At 46.7% G+C, this 22,032-nt stretch overlaps 1 protein-coding gene across 1 annotated transcript in view; it reads left to right on the top strand.

Annotated features, from left to right (window-relative positions):
• Positions 1–22,032, top strand: part of ASCC3 (activating signal cointegrator 1 complex subunit 3) — a 2,217,780-nt gene that overhangs the window by 1,029,802 nt on the left and 1,165,946 nt on the right. Inside the window, exon 13 of the mRNA XM_086926668.1 lies at positions 1,406–1,477. Within this exon, the coding sequence (XP_086782794.1) occupies positions 1,406–1,477 (72 nt within the window). The remainder of the gene's footprint in view (positions 1–1,405; positions 1,478–22,032) is intronic.

A 22,032-nucleotide genomic window follows, 5' to 3' on the forward strand; every position in this document is an offset into this window, starting at 1 on the left:
GCCACTGCCTTCCCAGTTTAGAATCTGTCCCTCATTTTACACCTGTTTCATTTCTGCTGTAGGGCACAGACACCAGGCTCCAGTGTTATACGAGTGGCATACCAATGCAACAGATAAAGCCTTTTCCTTATTAGGGCAACCCAGCGCCTCAGCACTACCAGGCCGGGGCACATCAAGGGAAGGGCGGGTCACCTCTCCAGCGTAGATGGCCCCCTGACACTAGGTAAGCCTACACACCATGGGGGATTTATACTGCTACGGCTCCCTTATCCCCTTTGAATCTCTGATTGAAGAAGCAGGCCTTCTGCCTGGCAACTTCTTGCTCAGTAATTCTCTCCTTGGGGCACTGGGTGGGCATTGGGGGGGAGCAGTAACAAGAATGCCCGATGCACCTCACAATCCAGTACTTCCATGTCATGGGCATTGAGCGGCATCTGACATTCGGTCTTGCTGACTCTACGCACACATACGGCGATGCTGCTTATTCCCCCTTACTGGCATTGGAAGACAGTTTTGGGCATTCTTTGCACCAAAAAGCAGTGGAATGCTACACTAGAATACCTGGCCCTTGTCCCACGCAATGCCCGCTTTCACCTTATTCAATACTAGGTACTCCTCAGAGCCTACCTCACCCCAGAGAAGACAAACAAATATTTCCATCGCATAGACGCAGCATGTCCCTGCTGTAGCTTGGCTGATGCTAGTCTTCTACACATGCTCTGGTCCTGCCCATATCTTCATCAGCCCTGGCTTGAAGTCACAAGACACCTAACAAACTGCATGGGACACTCCTCCTTATACAAGTGGGAGATATGCCTATTGGGCCTGCACCACAGGGACCAAAAACACAAGGCCACTTCCTGTTTCATTGACCTGGGGCTTCTACTGTTTCATTGACCTGGGGCTTCTACTGGCCAAAAGATTAGTTACCCGGAAGTGCAAGTTGCCATATTTGGTGCATGCTTCTTCCCTGCGAGGGATTCCAAACTATAGAGATGAATATATTCACTCTTTCTACAGATATCCAAAAACCTAGACATTTTTGAAGGTCTGTACCGCTGTAACGTTTTCTTTTTTTTAAAAACACATACTTGCTTTTTACTTTTTTTTTTTTAAAGAAATGAGGGCAAAAGAGGCACGGTCACTGAATACAAGTGGGGTAAAAGGAAGAAAGGCACAGGGGGAAAAGGTGGTTTTGGTGTGGGAGGTTTGTCTCCATGTGGTTAGTGGTTGGTGGGCGTAAGAGATACATTTCTTAGTGTCGGTGAAGTCTGTCAAGAGGGGAAGGGCTTGGAAGCTTTTCTCCTGAGGCACTATTTATACTGCTCTGTGTTTTGCTCTCCAGTGATACAATCTGTGATATTTCAGTAGCAGAAATTTTCAATATTTTTTTCCTCTTACCTAGGTACAGCAACTGCATGATATGGAAGAAGTCTGCTACGAAAATGTTTTGAAGGAAATTAAAGCAGGATATCAGGTACCGTTATATGTGCGATCTGGAGTGTAAACCAATGTACGGTTTTCTTGCAATCCTTACATTGTATGTCTACATATGTATGTTGGTGATATTAGATGACATTACTTATTTATCATCGAAAACTTACGTCATGAATATCAGAAGCCAGACTACAAAAGGCTTGACGATGTCTCTCCTAAGTATACCGTTTTGTCCAACGGTTTAATATTTCAAATAATAACTAATGTATAACTTTTTAAAAACGTGTTTTATTTTTTTGCTTTAAATATTTTGGTTTTATACTTATGGTAATTTTTTAATGTAGTTTGTAACTGTTATGGTCACTTTCCATATTCAGTATTTAGTGCTTTCGATAAGTAACATGCAAATTGACTTGTACAGAAATACAAAAGGATTCGACCCATTTAAAATTAGTACACATAACCCTTTAAATGGGCCGATACTGAGTACCCGCACTTTTTATTTTGATAGGGAGAGTACCTACACTTCTCAAGTGTGGCGTATTACTTTTAATTGGAAAGTACCGGCACTTCTCGGAAACAATCAGGTAATCTGGTACAGAGTACCTGCACTTCTCAAGAGTGACGTAATACTTTTAATTGGAGAGTACCGGCACTTACCAAAAACAAGCAGGTACTCTAGTACAGGTCACCTCCACTTCTATTTTTCCATTTCACGCACTGCATTCACATACAGTGCAACAGATAGAACTCTCTGTTGCGATTAAACTGGGTTGTTAACTCTGATTGCTAGATCTGTGTTGCTGCTGCCTGCATGCACTATGGCATTTTAGGGTTAGCAAATACAAATTAAAGCTAAAGAACTATTAAGACTTTAGAAAATTATACTGGTTACGCATAATTGTGTTGAAAATCTGCTAGAGTTTTAACAACGCTGAAGTAAATAGCACCATCTGCAGGTATTGTATTCTTGAATAGTGTATATTTAAAAGACTGTGCAGTTTGTGGTCTGCGACACATCTTTACCGTTTTGTGACCCAAACAAAAATCGTCCCATATCTCAGTTCAGTACCATATTTGAAGTCACTTTACACAACAGCACGCCACGCTATGTCAGTAACCTAACCTTTCACTCCATTTGCACCCCCCACATAAGTGGGCGATGTCCCCCGGACACAGTGTCAGTCTTCGTTAAAGGTTTTAACTGATTCAATGACTGAGTTCCATTACAAGGATCCTTTAGTTCAAGTACTTTTTTAAAAAAAAAACTTTTATTGATAAAAATAGGCATACAATAGCAATCATACAGCCACATAGGGTCGGCTGGCAACATTTCCAAGTATCATAGCAGGATGAGTGAGTTACACAGCCCTTCAGCCGACAACCTAGGGTCCGGCGGCAATTAAACAATCAAGCCATGTCATACAGTAAATCATAGGAGGAATAAGGTCTTTGTTTTATGTTTTTTTGAAAACCAACCAATCAAAAATAAAGAAATGAACTGCGGAGGCTAAACGCGAGGCAGGTACACAAGTAATCCTTCTGGGGGGGGGGAGTACCACCTCCACAACCGTTACGTAGTAACAAGTGAGGTTGAAAGCTATAAGAAGAGCAGACCGGAGGGGGAAAAGGGGAAAGAGAGCAAGCCAGCAATACATAGACAAAAATCCGACTAGAAGGAACATCACGTTAAGGGAAGAGTAACACCTCCGGTGGAGGCACAAAAGGGGGAGTACAGATGTCACCACGATACTGGTTCCACCGATTCCACACCCTACCCCACTTCTTGGGCCTGCCCCGAGCAATGTAGACTGTTTTTTCGCGAAACATGCACCAGTCCATGTTTCTAGACCAGGCCGACAGACTAGGTGCCCTTGATGATCCCCACAGTTGTGCAATGTCACGCTTAGCGATCATATTACCCAGGGTGGCCCACTGCGTCTGTGCTACATTATAGTCATTGGGCTCCCACACATTTAATAGGCACCTTCGGGCCTCAGGCAAAAGCGAAACACCCGTCACTTCGTCCATAACACCATGCACACAATTACAAAAAGACACAACCTCCGGACACTCCCACAAAATATGAAGGAATGTACCCACCATTCCACACCCGCGCTTACACAAATCATCCGAAGCATACCCCATGCGTAACAAGCGAGGACCCGTCATGTGTACACAGTGTAGGATTTTCAATTGCACCAATCTCAGACGGGCCGAGATTGCTACCTCCTTCGGGGAGGATATCGCCGCCTGCCAGTCCTCATCATCAAGTTCCAGTCCATCGCTGGTCCAGGCCATACGGAGCTGTAGAAGAAGGTCCGCTCGGTCATTTATCAGCTTTTTATATATAAGGGAGATCGTACTGTCCGGGACATGGCCGTCGAGTACTCTGTCCTCCAGGGGCGAGGATTCTGGAACGAGCGTGCCGGTCGGAAAAACAGAGGAAAGGGCGTGTCGGACCTGTAGGTACCGAAAGTATTCTCGATTGCCAAGTTTGTATTCAAGCTGCAGCTCTTCAAAAGACTTTATCTTGTCTTTCCGCCAAAGGTCCCCCACCCTACTGATCCCAATGAAGTCCCATTTTTCGAAACCCTTGGTAGTCCATAAATTGCCTAACTTCTCTGCAGCGTAGAGTGGAGTCGCTCGAGTGAGAGTGTCCGACCAGCCCATAGCAGCGTTAGCGTTGTACCAGACCCGCACCGCAACCCTGGTGGGCCCCGTCAACACCACATTGGACCGTTTGGAATAAAGCGCTCTGTTATAGTCCCCGCCCGGCAGCAACCATTTGTCCATAGCAAAAGCCGGGTTGAAAGCTGGACCATACATCGCATGATTAACGGAGCTCAGTTGTGAGGCCCAGTAATATCGTCTGATATCAGGTAACGCTATACCGCCATCATACCAAGGCAGCGTAAGCTTAGCCAAGGCAATCCGGGGACGTCCGGCCCACAGCAGTTTCCTTTGTAGGCACTCGATCTCTTGGAAGTAGCTGGAAGGCAAAAGATCCAGAGTGTTCTGAAGCGCATATAGAAATCTGGGAAGGGACATCATTTTGAATAAGGCTGCTCTGCCCAACAGGGACAGCGGCAGTCTGCTCCAGGCTTTCACGTCCGCTTTTAGGCGAAGAAGCGGGGGGAGTAAGTTGCACTGATTCCTGACAGCCGAATCACGCGAAATATAGATACCTAAATACTTGAACCCGGGGAATGAAATTTGTATTGGGCAATTGCGCGGTACGAGTGGAGTGTCGTCTGTGAGCGGGTAAACACAAGACTTACCCCAATTGATGACTAGTCCAGAGTTCCTCCCAAAGGAATTAAGGACGTCGAACAATACCCCCAGAGACTTCCGAGGGGAGGTGAGGTAAAGGAGAATGTCGTCCGCATAAAGCGAGATACGATCTTCAAAACCAGGAGTTCACCTGATACCCCTGAGGGAGGGCTCCCAACGCAACCAAGCGGCCAAAGGCTCCAAAGCCAAGGCAAAAAGCAGCGGAGACAGAGGGCATCCCTGTCGCGTACCCCTCCCTAGGGCAAAGGGAGCCGACACTCGACCGTTAACTACCACCTGGGCTAGGGGCTCCTCATAGAGTAGCCGGACCCATCCAATGAATACCGGTCTAAAGCCGAACTTCTCCAGAGCTGCCCATAAGTATGGCCATTCCACTGTGTCAAATGCCATAGTGGCATCCAAAGCGAGATACGATCTTCAAAACCGGGAGTTCACCTGATACCCCTGAGGGAGGGCTCCCAACGCAACCAAGCGGCCAAAGGCTCCAAAGCCAAGGCAAAAAGCAGCGGAGACAGAGGGCATCCCTGTCGCGTACCTAGGGCAAAGGGAGCCGACACTCGACCGTTAACTACCACCTGGGCTAGGGGCTCCTCATAGAGTAGCCGGACCCATCCAATGAATACCGGTCCAAAGCCGAACTTTGCCAGAGCTGCCCATAAGTATGGCCATTCCACTGTGTCAAATGCCATAGTGGCATCCAAAGAAACCAAAATGGCCGGTTCACGTAGCGTCTCCGCCCTCGCCAGCACGCCATGAAGACGGCGTAAATTCAACGCGGTGTTGCGGGCCGGAATGAACCCAGACTGGTCCGGGTGCACCAAATCTCTGATCACTTTAATCAGACGGTTAGCTAACATTTTTGCCAAAATTTCAGGCTCCACATTAAGAAGTGAGATAGGTCTATAGGAGGAACAGAGTTCACCGGGTTTGCCCTCTTTATGTATCACCACGATAGACGCTAAACGCTGGTCACAGGGAAGCGAACCCCTCTCCCAGGATTCCAAGAACATCGAGTGAAGATACGGCGCCATTTTGTTCGGACACAACTTGTACAGCTCGATGGGTATGCCGTTCGGGCCCGTGGCTTTTCCAGAGCGAATGGAGCGAATAGCGAGCGCTATTTCATCAGTGGAGAAGTCCGCCTCCATTAGCTCTCTGTCAGATTCGGACAGGCAAGGCAAAGTGATATCCCTAAGCAAAAGATGGGTGTCTTCCTCCGGCCGGTCCGAGACCGGCGCATACACCGTTCGGAAGTGGCAAGCGAACTCCTCCACGATCTCCAACGGATCCGTCACTCGCACACCATCCACTCGCTCAACCACCGGCACCACTCGATTCAGTCTCTCCCTCTTGTCCAGCCAAGCTATCAACTTCCCCGCCTTGTCGCCCACATCATACAAACGGCCCTGTTGCTCTCGACTCATGGCTTTCGCAGCATGCGTAACCAAGGCTTTATACTCTGACTGTTTCAACTGCAAAACATGCACCTTTTCACGCGTGACCTCACATTCAAGATCCTTCTCCAAAGCTACAATATCAGACTCCAGCTGCTCAACCTCTCCATTATGGTGCTTCTTAGAGCTGGCGACCAGCGATAGCGTCTGACCCCGTATTACAGTTTTAAAGGCCTCCCATAGGGACACAGACGAAGACACCGATCCCACATTTTCAACAAAATAGTGATCAATGGCTTTGATCACCCCAGCCCTGGTCTCCGGAACACGGAGATGCCAGTGATTAATTGGGGCGACCCAGCCCCGTGCGTTTAGATGGAGATCTATATGGATCCACAGCAGGGAGTGATCTGAGATGCCTGTAGGCAAATGTCGAGCCTCTCGCACCGTTGTGGCCTGGGCTGCGGGCACAAGAATATAGTCAAGTCTAGCTATGCTCCCATGGGCTCCGGAGTGGAAAGTGTATTGAGCTTGCCCTGGGTGAAGCATCCGCCAACAATCCACCATACCAAACGTTTTCAAGAAACCACCCAGGCAGGACTGCGACGGTGTAAGAGCCCTGGGAGGATGTCGATCCTCCAGGCCGTTAACCACCGAGTTGAAGTCCCCTCCAACCACCAGAATCCCCTCAGGAAGCCTCAACACCAGTTTCCCCAGGTCAACAAATGTAGTGGCCTGCAACCCTGGGTGGACATATATCAAGAGAATGGCGACCGTCCTTCCCTCCCACCTACCAACAATGGCCGCATATCTTCCCCTATCGTCCAGTATCGTTTCATCGATCTCCAAGGGAAGGGAACTACGAATCATAACACCAGCCCCTCTAGAGCCCGAAGTGAATCCCGAGTGTGCCACCAACCGGTAGCCCCTCCGGTTCATTGCATGGAACATGTTCCCCACCAAGTGTGTTTCTTGCAGTAATACAATGTCGGGGGAGTGGCGTTTTACATACTGGAGTACAATTCCCCGCTTTATTTTATCCCCTAAGCCGTTGACATTCCAACTCAAGACTCTCAGCCCCCAACCCCTCATCCCGAAAATAGTAACAGGGTCTCCCAAACCCCACGAAGGAAACACAGATTAAGCCATACAACAGTACGTAGCCTCGAAAACAATGCAAACAGTAAAAAGAAACCCCCCCCTCCTTCCCCAAAACACCCAGAACAACAACCCCCCTCCCTGCACCCCTGCGGTAAAACCAGAAAACCACTCCATTTTGCAGTGTGCCTGTCGCCCTACCCCAGAAAACTAAACTACAAGTAGAAAAGGAAACACCCCCGGAGGAGGAAGAGTCCCGAACTCCCCGCCGCCCCAGGGTCTATATGTAAAATGTCATTGACCCAAAAAGGATAACAATCCACCGCAGCACGGTACGATGGTAGCACACGCCGGTGTCCCTACTCCTCCTGGTCCAGTTGGCTGCCTTCAGCACCTCTGGATCGGTCCGCATTGTCCCGTGGCATCGATAGTGTGTCCAACCAGTCACTGACCACCTCTGGCATGTCAAAGAAAAACACCCGCTCATTATGTTCGATGCGCAGTCGGGCGGGGAAAAGCATAGCATACTTTATGCCTAAGTCTCTCAGTCTCCGCTTCACCCCAGAAAATCCCAGTCTCTGCTTCTGCACTGATGGGGTAAAGTCGGGGTAGAAGTTGATATATGCATTCTCAAATTTGGTGGGGCCGCTAGTCCTCGAGGCCTGCAAAATGGCATCTCTGTCCCTATAGTTGAAGATCCTCGCAATGATGGGGCGCGGTGTAGCCCCCTGCTTGCGTCTGCCGCCCGGGACTCTGTGGGCACGCTCCACCGCAAAGAGGTTACTCAGGCCCTTAGGCGCGAGATGTTTGAGGATCAGATCTACAACTAGTAAGTCCGTCGATTGATCGACTGAGGACTCCGGAACTCCGACTATGCGGACATTATTGCGCCTGGCACGACTTTCAAAATCCTCAAGCCGGCGGGCAAACTGGTCACTCGAGGACCGAAGAGTCCGGATCTCAGTCTGGAGATCGGAGACATCGGTGGTGAGACTGGCTGTTTTGACATCCAACGACTTGACTCTCTCGTTAGTCTTGGCCAAGTCCGCCCTAATCAAGCTTACATCCACCGCCACCGTGTCGATCTTGGCCGCCAAGGTTTCATACTGTTGGCCCATCGATGATTGTATACTCGCAATGGCGCCCATCACATCTCGAAGAGTTGGCTCCTCCGACTCAGGGGGGCCACCACCAAGGTCCTCCGGAGTTTTGCCAGTCCCGCTAGGCGAGCCCTTGTTGCGCGCAATCTGTCCATAATGGTGGTCTGAGTTGTGCCACCGCGAGTAGCATTCTTGAGGGACCGCTTATCACTATCAGACTTGCCCGCCATGGTGGGTTGCGCGCCCCTCAGGGGCTTTTGGGACCGGGTGAAAATGGCTCCCCACAAGGACGAACAACGAGAGATTGAAGTGCAGGGCGCAGGTGAAGATCAGTCAAGCGAGCGCACTAACAGTCCAGCTTGATCACTAGGCAGCCGCCTCCCGACCTTCTTAGCCAGGAAAAGCGAAACCAAAAGTAGACCCCGGGTAGTCGTCCCCTTCCATACGCCGTTGTTGTTCAACTACTTTCGGGGTGCTCCAGATGCCCAAGTCCCGGGATGAGCCACGATGTAGGCCTTCAGGCTGCAGGAAGGAGTAATTCGGGGCGTCCGGCATCCGATTCAAAGTGTGAAAAAGGTCTTTCAGATCAGGAGAGTCTCAGCTACAAGAACCCGTCGTCAGAAACAGGATTCATGCCAGGATAGACGGTGGAGGCGGCGAGGGTCTCGGGAGCTCACAGCTCACACGACCATCTTGGATGCGCGCTAAGCTCCTCCTCCCCAGTTCAAGTACTTTTTAATATTGTTTTTCTCATCACAAACAATTCTTTAAAAAAAAACTTACATTCCCAGAATGCATCGTTCCTGGTGCTTGGTTTAACATTCTTTCAAACTTTCACTCCCAATGCATTATGGCCGCTGGTCTTCATCAAGGGGATTGTCATTTGTGTTTTCTAACACGATTCCGGTGGCGTGTGTACCGCGTCAACCTCTGTAGAGCAATTCAATGGCCTATCACACACCACCTCCTTCCAATAGTAGAACAATTAGTATTGTATTTGTAGAAGAAGTGATGTGGAAGGAATGTTTATGCAGTGATCAGAAGTCATGCAATTTAAAGGGAAAAAAACACTAATTTAAATTGAGAATTAAAGTGTGAAATGCCTCTATTGCCAAATGCCCAGCCAAGTGGTTGATACCAAGTAATATCCCCCTCATGCACAAGTGGCCTAGACAATCAGTATCACACCATCCTGTGTTCTTTAGGGTAACATTATAACGTTTTGGCATTTGTATAGCACTCTCCTACCCCTTGGAATGCTCAAAACTATTTCAGGATGGGTGAGTAAGTTTCTGATGTGTTTATAATATTTCTGTAGTGTGTCATACCTATGAGAAGATTGTGAAGCACTCTGATTCTCATCAAGTTCCTGCAGTACTTCATAGCTCATCATTGAATGAGTGTTGGTTGTAGTTTGGCCTATATGGGCCATGTTTGGGGAGATGCATGAGGTTTGAATATAAGGCATACGCATGTGATGTCGGAGTATTCTGTGTTGGAATACTGGGGGCATCACTGGGTATCTGGAGTGTTGAGGGTGGAATGTACGGGGAGGCTGGAGAGACGGTTGATGAGTCGGGGATTTGAAGAAGTGGATGTTGTTTTCCCCTGACTGCAGAGTTGCCAATAAAGTACTTAAAGATAACAACTGACTGAGACCAATCTCTACAATTTTGGCGACGGAGGATTGGGCAACTCTGTGTGGACCCACTGAGGAAGAGGGAAAGGATACAGTACGGTGGAAGGAAGGAAAGGAAAACGATCCTTGATAGTGGAAGATAGAAAAGGAAAACTATCCTTGAAATAGACTGATTTGAGGTGAGCGGTATGGCGGAGTGAAGGAAAAGAAAAGTAATTGATGAATTTGAGGGAAAGGAAGGAAGAAGTATTGTGTTACCGTTTGGAACAGCAGCGCGTGACAGCTGAAGAGCGCGTGTGAAGACTAAAGCTGTGAGGGGCGCGTGTCAGCTGAGAGGCGCGTGAGGAGAGTTGGCGCCCGGCAGCAAGAGGAGCAGCGTCTTGCCGATTGTGACGCATGAAGTGAGGCAAGTGGAGAGCGACTCTGACACTGCGTACAGCGGCTGGGAGAAACCAAGATCGTGACGCATGCAGCAATTGTGACGCGTGAGGAAGAAGGAGTGAGATACACACGCTGATTGGCTAGCGTGTGACGTCATCGCGTCGGCGGCCATTTTGGTAAAACCGAGTTGTTCGTTTTGAAGGGAAAAGCAACGGAAGGCAAAAAGAAAAGGTTGGAAACATCGAGAAGCGGCAGTAAAGTACAGTTAATGCCCATTAGTGGATTTCTGGGCGGTGGAACTGTACTGCTGTAAAAAAAAAAAAAAAAAATTAAAAGGAAGAAGTGGAGTTTATTAAAGGTGCACTTTTGGGCAGAGAAACGGAAGTGAAGTTGAATAAATGCTCATTAGTGGACTCTTGGGTAGTGGAACCTTGTGACTGTAAAAGAAAGAAGTGGAGCTAAAAAAAAAAGGAGAAAGTAGTTTGAATCAAAAGAAAAATGTGTGCAGCACAGACATTCGCTTTGACGCCGCCTATACCATTTTTAACAGAGCCAGGTGAACCAAAAAATAAGATGGCAAGAGTGGAAGGTATATTTTAAAAATTACATGTTCACCATAAAAAATGAGGAAATGACACCGGAAATAAAGAAAGGAATACTACTGCATTCTTTGGGACCAGAAGGTATTAGACAATATGAGAGGATGCAGAAAAAAGAGAGAAGTGATGAGGAAACAGATGTATATGAGAATGCTTTGGATGACTTAGAGAGGTACTATGCGCCAACTGTATGTGTGGCAATTGATAGATACAAGTTTTTCAGAAGAAAGCAAGAACAGGATGAAAAAATTTATGACTATTTAGGAGTTCTGAAAATAATGGCGGAGAAATGCCGATTTGGACAGATTGAGGAAGAGTTAATAAGAGATCAGATTATTATGCTAACAAATAATAAGAGAGTTCAAGAAAGATTATGGACAATGGGAGATGGAACACTCAGCAAAGTGTTAGCCGTGGTAAGGAAAGCTGAAGTTTCGGTCAGATGTGCGAAAGCAGCCTTAGATGATGAGAAGGGAAAAGAAAAAGAAGAGGTGTGTGTTGTAAGGAAAACAACAAGGACGAACAGTGTTGGTGCAGATAAGAGAGACGAAATCAATGAGAGGAAGTCGGAGAAGAAGTATTTTCAAGGCGCGAAGGATGAATACAAAAGAGAAGGTGGATCCAATTTGGCATGCTATAGATGTGGAAGTTATGCACATTTGGCGAACAGTCAAGCATGCAGGGCAAGAGATCAGAAGTGTACAGTCTGTGGGTTGATTGGTCACTTTGCTAGAGTTTGTTATAGAAGGGAGAAGTCTACAAGAATAAAATATGTAACAGAGGCAGAAGACGAGGGGAGGAAGCAGGATGAAGAAGACGATTCGGATGATGACGTTTTCATTATAAAGGATTTTATCTTGGAAGTGAAGAGTAATGGAAGGAGCAAACCAAAGTGTGAAATTGTGGTGGCAGGAGTGACCGTGATATTGGTGGCTGATTCAGGATCGCCTTACACTATTGTCAATTTGGATATGTGGAAGGAAAAGTTTGAAAAAGTAATTGGCTTGAATTTAATGGAAAGTGACATCAATCCGAGAGGATTCACTGGGAAGAAAATTCCTATTCTTGGGTGTAGGGATGTCATTTTTGTGTTTAAGGGGAGAGTGGCTGAAGGAAGGATGTATGTGGCAGAGTATGGGCCAAGTGTCTTAGGATGGAGAGATCAAGCCAGTTTGAACATAATTCTCAATCCTAATGCTAAGGAGCAGGTTATGGTACTAGAAGAAGATGATGAGTTTAGGAAAAAAAACAAAGGAGAGTACAGTGATGTGTTTTCAGATAAAATTGGTGTATTTAAGGAGTTCAAGTTTGGGATAAAGTTGAAAGAAGAGTCAGAAGGTGACGATGTAAAAAGTGAGGGTGGCAGCAAACCAAGATGGAAAATGGATGTTGCAGGAGTGAGGGTGATGTTGGTGGCAGATTCGGGGTCACCTTACACTATGGTGAATATGGATATGTGGAAAGGGGAATTTGAGAGGAAAATTGGTGGAAAGTTAATGAGGAGCGACATTGATCAAAGGAGTTATACGGGTGAGGGAATTTCTGTTGTGGGGTATAGAGATGTGAGATTTGAGTTTAAGGGAAGTGTGGTGAAAGGGAGGATGTATGTTGCAGAGCAAGGTCCTTGTGTTTTAGGTTGGAAGGATCTAGCAAGTTTTGATATGATATTAAATCCAAACACAAGAGTACAGGTTTGGGTTTTGGATGTTGATGTAAGTGATGAGATGAGAAATGAGGTTACGTGTGAGTTCAGTGATGTTTTTCCGGGAAAGTTTGGTGCACTGGAAGAATTTAGACACGGAATTGAGTTGCAGGTAAACGCTGTGGCAGTGAATTTTAAAGTGAGAGATGTTCTATTTGCTGTAAGGAGTGAGTTGGAGGTAGAGTTAAGGAGAACTGAAATGTGTGGTAGGATTGAAGGGACAGAGTCTTTAATGTGTACGTCTTGGATTGTTGTGACAAGGACATCCTTTTTGGACTTGAGTGAGTATTACTCCAAGGTTGTCAGGAACTCTTCGGAGGAGTCAGGTGATGTAAGACAACTATTGATACAGAGAAGTAAGTTTGAGGAAAGTGACAAGTGTTGGGAGAGTTTTGGTGTTCTAGAGCTACATCGTTCAAGGAGGTTGATCTGGATTTAAGAAGTGTTCTGATGGTGGATGCCAGCGGGAAAGGTGAAGCTTTGACTCAAGAAGAGGGGAATGGGAAGGAGGTCGTAACTGGTTTAGCTTCTGAGAGTTTAACACCTGTAGAGGAGATTTTTGAGGATGGGTTAAGTGACTAGGGAGTAAGTGTGTTGGTAGTAGAAGAAGGGGAGGATGTTGGTGGTGGTGTTTGTGGAGTTTTGTCTGGTCAACAGGGTGTTGTTTCCAATATGTTTAAGTATCTGGAGGTTTTATTCTGAAATAGTTTGGGCAGGGAATGTGGTTTAGTTTTATGAAAAATGGAAATGTTTTAATGTGTTATGCAAAATGGGAATGTTGGTTATATATGTTATATTTCATGGGAAATGGTAATGTTTTTAATGTGTTATGCAAATGGAAATGTGTTGTTTATTTTATGAGAAATGGAAATGTTTAATGTGTTATGCGAAATGGGAATGAAATGTTTTTAATATGTTATGCAAATGGAAATGTGTTTTTTTTTGTTGTTGTTTTGTTTTCTTTTGTTTTGTTTTCTTTTATTTTTCCTTAAGGGGGAAGATGTGTGATGTCGGAGTATTCTGTGTTGGAATACTGGGGGCTTCACTGGGTATCTGGAGTGTTGAGGGTGGAATGTACGGGGAGGCTGGAGAGACGGTTGATGAGTCGGGGATTTGAAGAAGTGGATGTTGTTTTCCCCTGACTGCAGAGTTGCCAATAAAGTACTTAAAGATAACAACTGACTGAGACCAATCTCTACAACGCATTGTGTTCCAGCACATAAGCATGGCTTGTTGCAGAGAGTGTGAGAATAGACACAGTCTCACATGGAGATTCTTACCATCTTGGTCCTTCGTTGACTGGATCATAAGTTAAGACTGCCATTGATGTTCATAAATGGTGTCTGCTAAGTTAGGCCACCTAGGGAGTACTATAAGAAGTCTACCTAAGAACAACCAGACCTGCCCACTAGAGGTAACTGTTAAGCAGCCAGGCGTAGTATATGTAGTCCACCTTGGAACAATAGAAGACAAACCACACTGGAGCGCTGTTAAGCCATCACTGGAGTACTATATGCAGTTCATTCAGGTGTAGTAGGAGATCAACTATACTGGTGCAGTGTTAAGCAACTTGGTACTAATTATTTGAAGACCCCCCAGGTGGACAACGGAACAGCCCCACTGAAGGTACTGATAAGTACCCAAAGTGAACATTATGGTGTTCACTCCGGAGCGAAAGATGATGGAAGCCCAGGCTAAACACAAGTGAAAGGGAGGGTGGGCGGGGATTAGGATTAATTTTGTAGTCACTTAACTACCACTGGGCTACTCGCATCACCTTTGAGAGTTAATGGGGAAGGTTGGGAGGTGCCAGGGAAACCAGTGGCAAGGTAATACTCCTGAAAGCAAAAATCAAGAAACACCACTCAGCACAAATAACTTTAAGTATACAAAAAGCCTCACAATATTGACTGAATCAGAAAGTCTTTTCAAATCTGTTAATTACAGTTTTGAACCATATGCCCATAGAGTCTCACTTACAAACTCATTACAGCTCTTTTGTAGTGTGCTAAAAGCCAGAGGATAAGTTTAGCTGTCCGGCCTAGCCACCAGATGTGAACAGACACCTAACTGATTCATCCTAAAATTGCATTACCTTGGGACAATATCATGCTTTGGGAATAAAGTTTGATCCAACCTTGTAACATTTTGACAGTTGATTGTATTGTGAACAACATGAAATGAGGTGAGGTGTCAAGTGGGAACTAACAAGTGGCTTCCTTCATTTTTGAGTACCTGCATATCAACTTTGTCTTCGTGAAGTTTTGATTAGCTTAGCGCTTGTGTCCTTGTTAGAAATGGGATCTCTGGTTGACTAAGGCTTGCGCCAAAGCCAGGCAGAGACCACCACTCTAGTCTGGGCAAGGGAGTTACACGCCAAAGAAAACCCCTGTGCACCCCCTTGGTTGCTTGGCACGAGCAGTCAGGCTTATCCCAGAGGCCATTTGTAAAGCATTTGCGCACACACACAGCGACAACATCTCAGGCCCACCACAAAAGGAACTCCACACAAGGTTATATCAAAAATAGCCTTTGTATTCTCCTAACACATTAGAATAGTAATCACATAATATACATTGTGCCACCTGGCACTAGGTCATATCTACAAGGGAATATATACACCTGACAGGGCCCACTGGACCACTGTCAGAACCATCACAAGGTGAACTTAGTAAAAGTAAAACATATCATAAACTTACAACCAGTGATCACTGTTAACCACTGTACTTAGCATCAGCCTGTAACATAAACCACATTAGGCACAATATCACATTAGGCGCCAAACACATTGTACAACAACCTCATCATTCTAACATCTTAGACCCTAAACTCCTAAGCATAACTCACATTAGGGGCATACATCACAGTGGAGTATAACCTCCCAAGCATAAACCATATTATGCAAATATCCTTATACCTAAACTACAGTTAGAGGCATCAAACAGGGTGCGTAAATCATACTACATGAATCACATTTCCTAGCACCACATAAATCACATTAGGGCCTGGCGCCCTATTAACCTAACAGTCCCCCTGGCCAACTGGCCATCTCAAAGGGGCTCAAATGCCCTATGTCCAAAAGTCAGGGCGCTCTGCCAATGCAGCAGAAGTCAAGGGTGCGCAATATGCGCATACCTAAACGTTGCAGCTGACACTAAGTGCTGCGCAGCTGTGAAAGTATGGGCAAAGGAGTGCATCTCACTCCTAACTCAAAAGACATGTCCCCAAAGAATAAATGTCTTAAATATAGCAGCTGGCACTAAGTGTAGCGCAGCTGTGAATCTCCCATGAAGGCCTGGCACTCACTGTGCCCTCGGAACCCATGTCCAGAACGTTGCAGCTGCCCTCTGTTTGGTGGGGCAGCTGTGAATACACAAGTAGGCCCTGGCACAACTTTGCCCTCTGGGCCTCACTGGGACTCTATACCCAAATATCCATTGGTGCAGCTGCCCTCTGCAAACGGGGCAGCTGGGTTAAATAAACTGATGGGGTCCTAGGGCCTATAACTAAATAAAATTGTCCCCAACGTTGCAGCTGCCCCCTAGCAAACAGGGCAGGTGTCAAATATATCTCAGGAAGTATGCACAGGCACCACGAGACCCCCTCTGGGGTCCAGGAACTCCTGTGCCCATTGTGGGAGCGGCCCGTAACGGCGGGGCCGCCCGGGTATAAACCAATTTGCACTTGGGGCCCCCACTGGGGCTCCTAACTCAACAAATGCTGCCTCACGATCGGCCATACTCACCGGTCTCCTCTGGACTCGGGACAGGCGCCGGGATCCACTTCACTTCAACCGGGGTACTTGGCAGAGTGCAGCAGAAGCCCCCCACTCCTCGGGGGCTCTCTCAATCATAGCGGCTGACACCGCGGGGCTCTCGCTTTACCATGGGAGCACCGCCAAACCGCTGCAGCACTTCTCCGCATTGCCGGGACCTCTCTCCCAGTGCAGCAGGCGGAAGTGGAGCCCTCTAAGCTCCAAGACGTGGGCAGACCTCGCCCACAGTCAGGCGGACAGGCCTGGCTTCCGGGTCGGCGCGCAATCGCGGAGCCTTTTCTCTTGGGCGGCAATGAAGGGTAGGCTCCCTCGAAATTAAAATCAATAATAAGCAGGGTGGGTTCCCGCTTACCACAGGCACCATAATGCGGGTGGGCACCCGCAAGCCTCAAAGTAAAATAATCGGCTGAGACGCGGGGTGGGCTCCCGCTAGAGACACAAGGGGGGAATCCTTACTCTGGGGATTCCCTCTAACAGGGCTGTTGCTATGTTCAGCGAAGCCTTCGCTTTCCATCAGTTGGGCAGTTTAAAAGATAGCGCTCCCAGGCGCTAGAAGCAAGAAAAGGCATCAGAATATAGCGCTCACAGGGGTAGGAGCCGCAGCTTGTTAGCAAAAAGTCCAGGAGAGTTTCAGGGGCATAGCTGGGCCCAGAGAGGCCAGCACACAGGGCCCTCCAGGTGGGTGGCAGCCCCCATGGTGGTTCCTCCTGTGCCCCAGCAGCAGCAAGCCCCCACGAGTACAGGAACAAGAAGTGAACCTCTTCATGGGGTCACAGCTCCTATATTTATATTAACATTTCCTTTTGTGTCAGAGCACAGGGCTTGGGGATACCAGTCAAAACTGGTTTAGGGGAGATTTGGAGCACCTTTTTTTTGCCCAGCTCCTATCCCCTTTGTCAGGTGGGGGCCCAGTGATTAGACACACCACAGGGGATGGGCACAGTCCTATTCAGAGTCAGGGGATTTCTCATCCCACCACTCTCAGCCCAGGTGTCCCATTCAGCCTAGCTGACTCAACCTGCCCCTCCTGGAGCCACCCACACCTCTCAGCTCCTGTCACTCACAAGCCAGACATGCAATTCACATCAGGCAGGCAGATACATAGCACACAGAAATGCCAACTTCTAAAAGTGGCATTTCTCCACCATTCACCATAAATCTGCGCACACCATTGCACAGCATTTATCCTCACAAGTTCACACATACTAAACTCGACCCTGCACTCTTCTCATACCAGGAATTACTAGGGACACTACCACCATGTCAGAGCTTAAGGCAAAAAGTTCCGGGATGAACCTGCCAAAAAGGACCAAGTCCAAAAGTCCTGAACAGATTCTAAATAGGGATCATATTTCTACTTCATTATTTATTATGTATAGGTACAGGTATACATGCTCACACATTAACAGATGACATGCAGCTTATTTTCAGGTGGAACTGACTGGTGGCTCAGCCCTAAATGACAGCAGTAATGTTCAAACAATTTCCCATGTAGTGCAGAAGTGAGTGTTCTCAAACTGGTGGAGTCTTAATGTTGCTAAGAAAGATATGCTGCATGTTAGTAAAAACATCATTGTCATACATTAAAATTCAAAACACATAAATACCAACTCTACTGAACGTCTGGGCACTGACTCCTTTTTAGTAATGTAGTCTCAGGCCAATGATGCACGAGTTTCACATTATGTCAAGATAATCTGGTACATGATCCTGGTTGTATCAGGATTGTACCTGCGACCCTTTGCAAATGTTATTGTAGGAGGCAAACCTTATTATGGGAGTGCATTGTTGTCTTTCCTACTAAATCATTAATATAGAGGTCACATAACTTTCAGAGCTTTGCAGTTTCTTGACTAAGACCTCAATTAGATCACACCACATGTCCCCAAACCTTAACAAAAGTCACTTGCTATCCACAAGGTGCATTAATCATTTGAAATGATTGATTCTCGTCTATACACCAGTGTTTGAAAGTACCACAAACTATTTGATGGACAAGCGGATAGGAGTTCTTTCTGTTGAATTTCAAATGTTGTTTCAGATCCCGTAAAAGATGTGCACGTTTCAAAATATCTGATTGAAGCAAAGCATAAGGTAACATATAGATAGAGCTTGATTGCGTATTAAGTTTGACCGTTCTACACATCTCCACGGACAGTGCTTTAATAACAGAATATCAAAAGCACTACAGCAAACGTATAATTCAGCCCAAAAAACTATTTAGTTGAACCTGAATTCTCCTCGGCGAGTCCTAAATCTTATTCTTTATTAGATGTCAAATGTTTCCATAAAGGAAAAACATTTAGGGCATGATTATGAGTTTGGCTGTGCGGGAGCGGGGCCGTCCTGTCGCCGCACCCCAAACCTGTGTGCTTTTTCAGTCACTAGCAGGTGGTTCTTTGGCTTTCCCAAGGCGGTGCCTTTGAAATAGGCACCGCAATGGGAACTTCAAAGGCACTACCTGCACAGCATAGACTGGTGCAGTCCGCGCCGTGCAGGTACTGGGGTGCATGCTCAGGGGTTCACAACATGTGCCTTCCCTGCATGCACCCCGTGGGCCAGAGGCAACAGGGGGCCCCCTTTGTTTTCTCTCGGCCACGGTTTTCATGGAGGAGCACCCGCCATGAAAACAGCGGCGGAGAGAAAACGCGTACTATGCTTGTCGGGACCACGGCGGTACCGTCAAGCATATTGCGGCCTCAAGACCACCTCGCCTCCCTGGTGGTTGCTGTGGTGCAAATGCGGTCCGACCACCCTAGTTGTCATAGGGCAGGTAGAAGACCGCCACCGATGCACCCCTGTGAGTCTGGCGTTCTATGAACCGCCAGACTTGTAGTCAGGCCCTATGTCAGGGCTGTCCAGAATGACATAATATTTTAGCAATTTCGCTGTAAATTTTAAATGTTGTGAGACATTGCCCTGGGCCTTGATTCTATGAAATGTAGATAAAGAAATACTTTCGTGCAAACCACTTCGTCTTGAAATGTAAGTAAAAAGGGCTTTACCCCAGATGTGCAAAGGATTTTACTATTGCAAACTCTCTGCTATGTCAAATCAGAGGGTTTGCGGCCAGTAAAAAAAGGTTTTCTGTTGTACTGAACCCAATTAGTGATTCATACTTTTTTTTCCAAATTGATGAAAGTGTTTAGAAACTACTACTTATTTTCAATTTGGTCTCAAATCATTGACTAGTTACCAACTCCAAAGTTCTAGTGGTAACTGATTTGGAATGTACCCCCTTTGGACACCTTACATTTAGGGAATTATGATGGCAACTTCAAGGAGAGTAAGCAGTGGAATCATTTTTTTTTTTAAAGCAACCCCATTTCTTTAAGAAACGTGTGTTTCTTTAAATAACATTCAATTTTGAAATACTTTCACTGGGATGGTTATCTCTTGTCCCATGCAGGCAACCGTCCGCGTGAAAGTAGCTAATCCAATGGGGGGGCCACAATTTTCAACCTGCCTAATTAATATTGATTAGGCTAGTCGTTCTGTGAGCCCCTCTCATTCCTTGTTTTGCAACTTGACCTTTTAGTACATAGATATCAGAAATTATTGGTTACAAAAAGTTGCTGTATAATTTGCAAGCACTTTTTGTGACCAGTGCACCTGACCCATAGTGTTGTGTTGCCTTTTTTTTTTTTTTTAAACCTTTATTGCACATTGTATATTACACAGCGGAATGCCTACAACCCAGTGGGCCGGCCGCTATCTCAGTTCGTAACTCAAAATGCAGCATTTCGAAATAGTCTTTAAGTCACCAATTTCTGTATATGTACAATTGAGGTCGCTGCAAAATAAAAGTGCATCTCAGATATCTGTGTCGACGCTGAATGAGGTTTTTTGATTTTACATTTTTTGAAAAAACAACAAACTTAAACTTAAAACATTAGGAATGATATTACGGTCTTGCATGAATCAACACAGTTCGAGTTACAAATGCCTCTTGGGAGAGGCCTATTCCAATCTCGTGCCCCGGTATTCGATCGCCCCCCGCCAATTTTACCCTTACATCCACTCCCTGTTTCCCACATGTCTATTTTAAGAGGAGACCCCTTACAGTATCCTTGGCTTCCCTCCTTCCCACCCATCTCACCCAGCTTCACCCCTCTTCCTCTTCCTCGTCGGAGACATCTTGGTCATCTTCCAGCAAGGGATCACAAATTTCCCCCCTGTACACATTCCATTTCGTCCAGACCTTATTCCACTTCCCTGGGCAGGCCCGGTTAGAATAAACTGCCCTTTCGGTTACCATCACCCTGTCCATATTCAGACACCATTGTGACTTGGTCAGCAGGTCTGCCGCACCCCAGCGCTGTGCGATGTCTCGTTTTGCCACCATTAGTCCTACCGTGACCCAAAGTTGTTCATATCTGGAAAGGTCAGTAGGCTCCCAGATGTTTAGTAAGCACCTCCGTGGGTCAGGCAACAGCGACTGATCTAATGCTTGTGAGATTGTGCGGAGTATCTGCTTCCAGTAGTCCCTAATCTTGGGGCATTCCCATATGGTGTGGAAAAATGTTCCTTCCTCCCCACACCCACGAAGGCAGTATGGATGTGGCGTCCTATGAATGCGGTGTAACATGGTCCTAGTGTAATAAACCCTGTGTAGTATCTTGAGTTGCACTAGCCGCATTCGCGCCGAGATGCCCACTTCCTTAGGGGACCCAAGTGCCTCATTCCACTCATGTTCATCCATTTCGCCGGTGTCCCCCTCCCATTTCCCTTTTAACAGGAGTGTTGGATCCGGGAAATGATTGAGCAGTTTGCGGTAAGTAAGTGATGTTGCCCTTTACAACATGTAATCAGTAAGGAGGCGGTCTTCCAATGGCGAGGACTCGGGCAGAGGTGTGTCGGGGGCAGGGCTGCGAGCAATGCATGCTGTATTTGGATGTATCTGTAAAGTTCCCTGTCACCAAGGTCATATAATTATTTTAGCCGGGCAAAAGGTATCACACCATTCCTCTCCCAAAGATCACCCACCGTGGAAATCCCTATAGTATCCCAGTGTGTAAAACCCTTACTGTTCCTCATGTTGCCCAGCACCCGAGAGTCCCACAGCGGGGTCATCTTGGTGATCTTCCCTTTCCAACCCAGCGCTGCTGTTGCTGTATGCCACAACTGAACTGTTAATTTGGTGGGACCCAGTAAGGCGCGAACTTTACGATGATCATACAACGGACCCAACAGACTATTCGTGCCCAATTGTGCCCTGTCTGACTGGAACGCTGGTTCGGTTTGAGGTGCGTGAATCCAGTGGTTGATCGGCTTAAGGTGCGCTGCCCAATAATACAGTCTTAAGTTTGGTAGAGCAATACCCCCGTCGTACCAACCTCTGTGCAGCTTGGATTGCGCAATGCGTGCGGGGAGATTCCCCCATAAAAGGTTGGAAACTAGTGCTGCCACTTTCTGAAAAAACCTAGGGGCTACAGGATAGGGTGTATTTTCGAGGACATACAAAAAACGTGGCAACGCCGTCATTTTATAGAGTGCAGCCCTGCCCAAGAGTGTTAGCGGAAGACCGGACCAGAACGTAACATCTCGTTTAAGTCTATCCAAGTGAGGTTTCAGATTCTTATCCATAAATTCCGTCGGGTCCCTAGTGATATG

This window comes from Lissotriton vulgaris, chromosome 6, assembly GCF_964263255.1.
Source record: "Lissotriton vulgaris chromosome 6, aLisVul1.2, whole genome shotgun sequence".
Classification (NCBI taxonomy): domain Eukaryota; kingdom Metazoa; phylum Chordata; class Amphibia; order Caudata; family Salamandridae; genus Lissotriton; species Lissotriton vulgaris.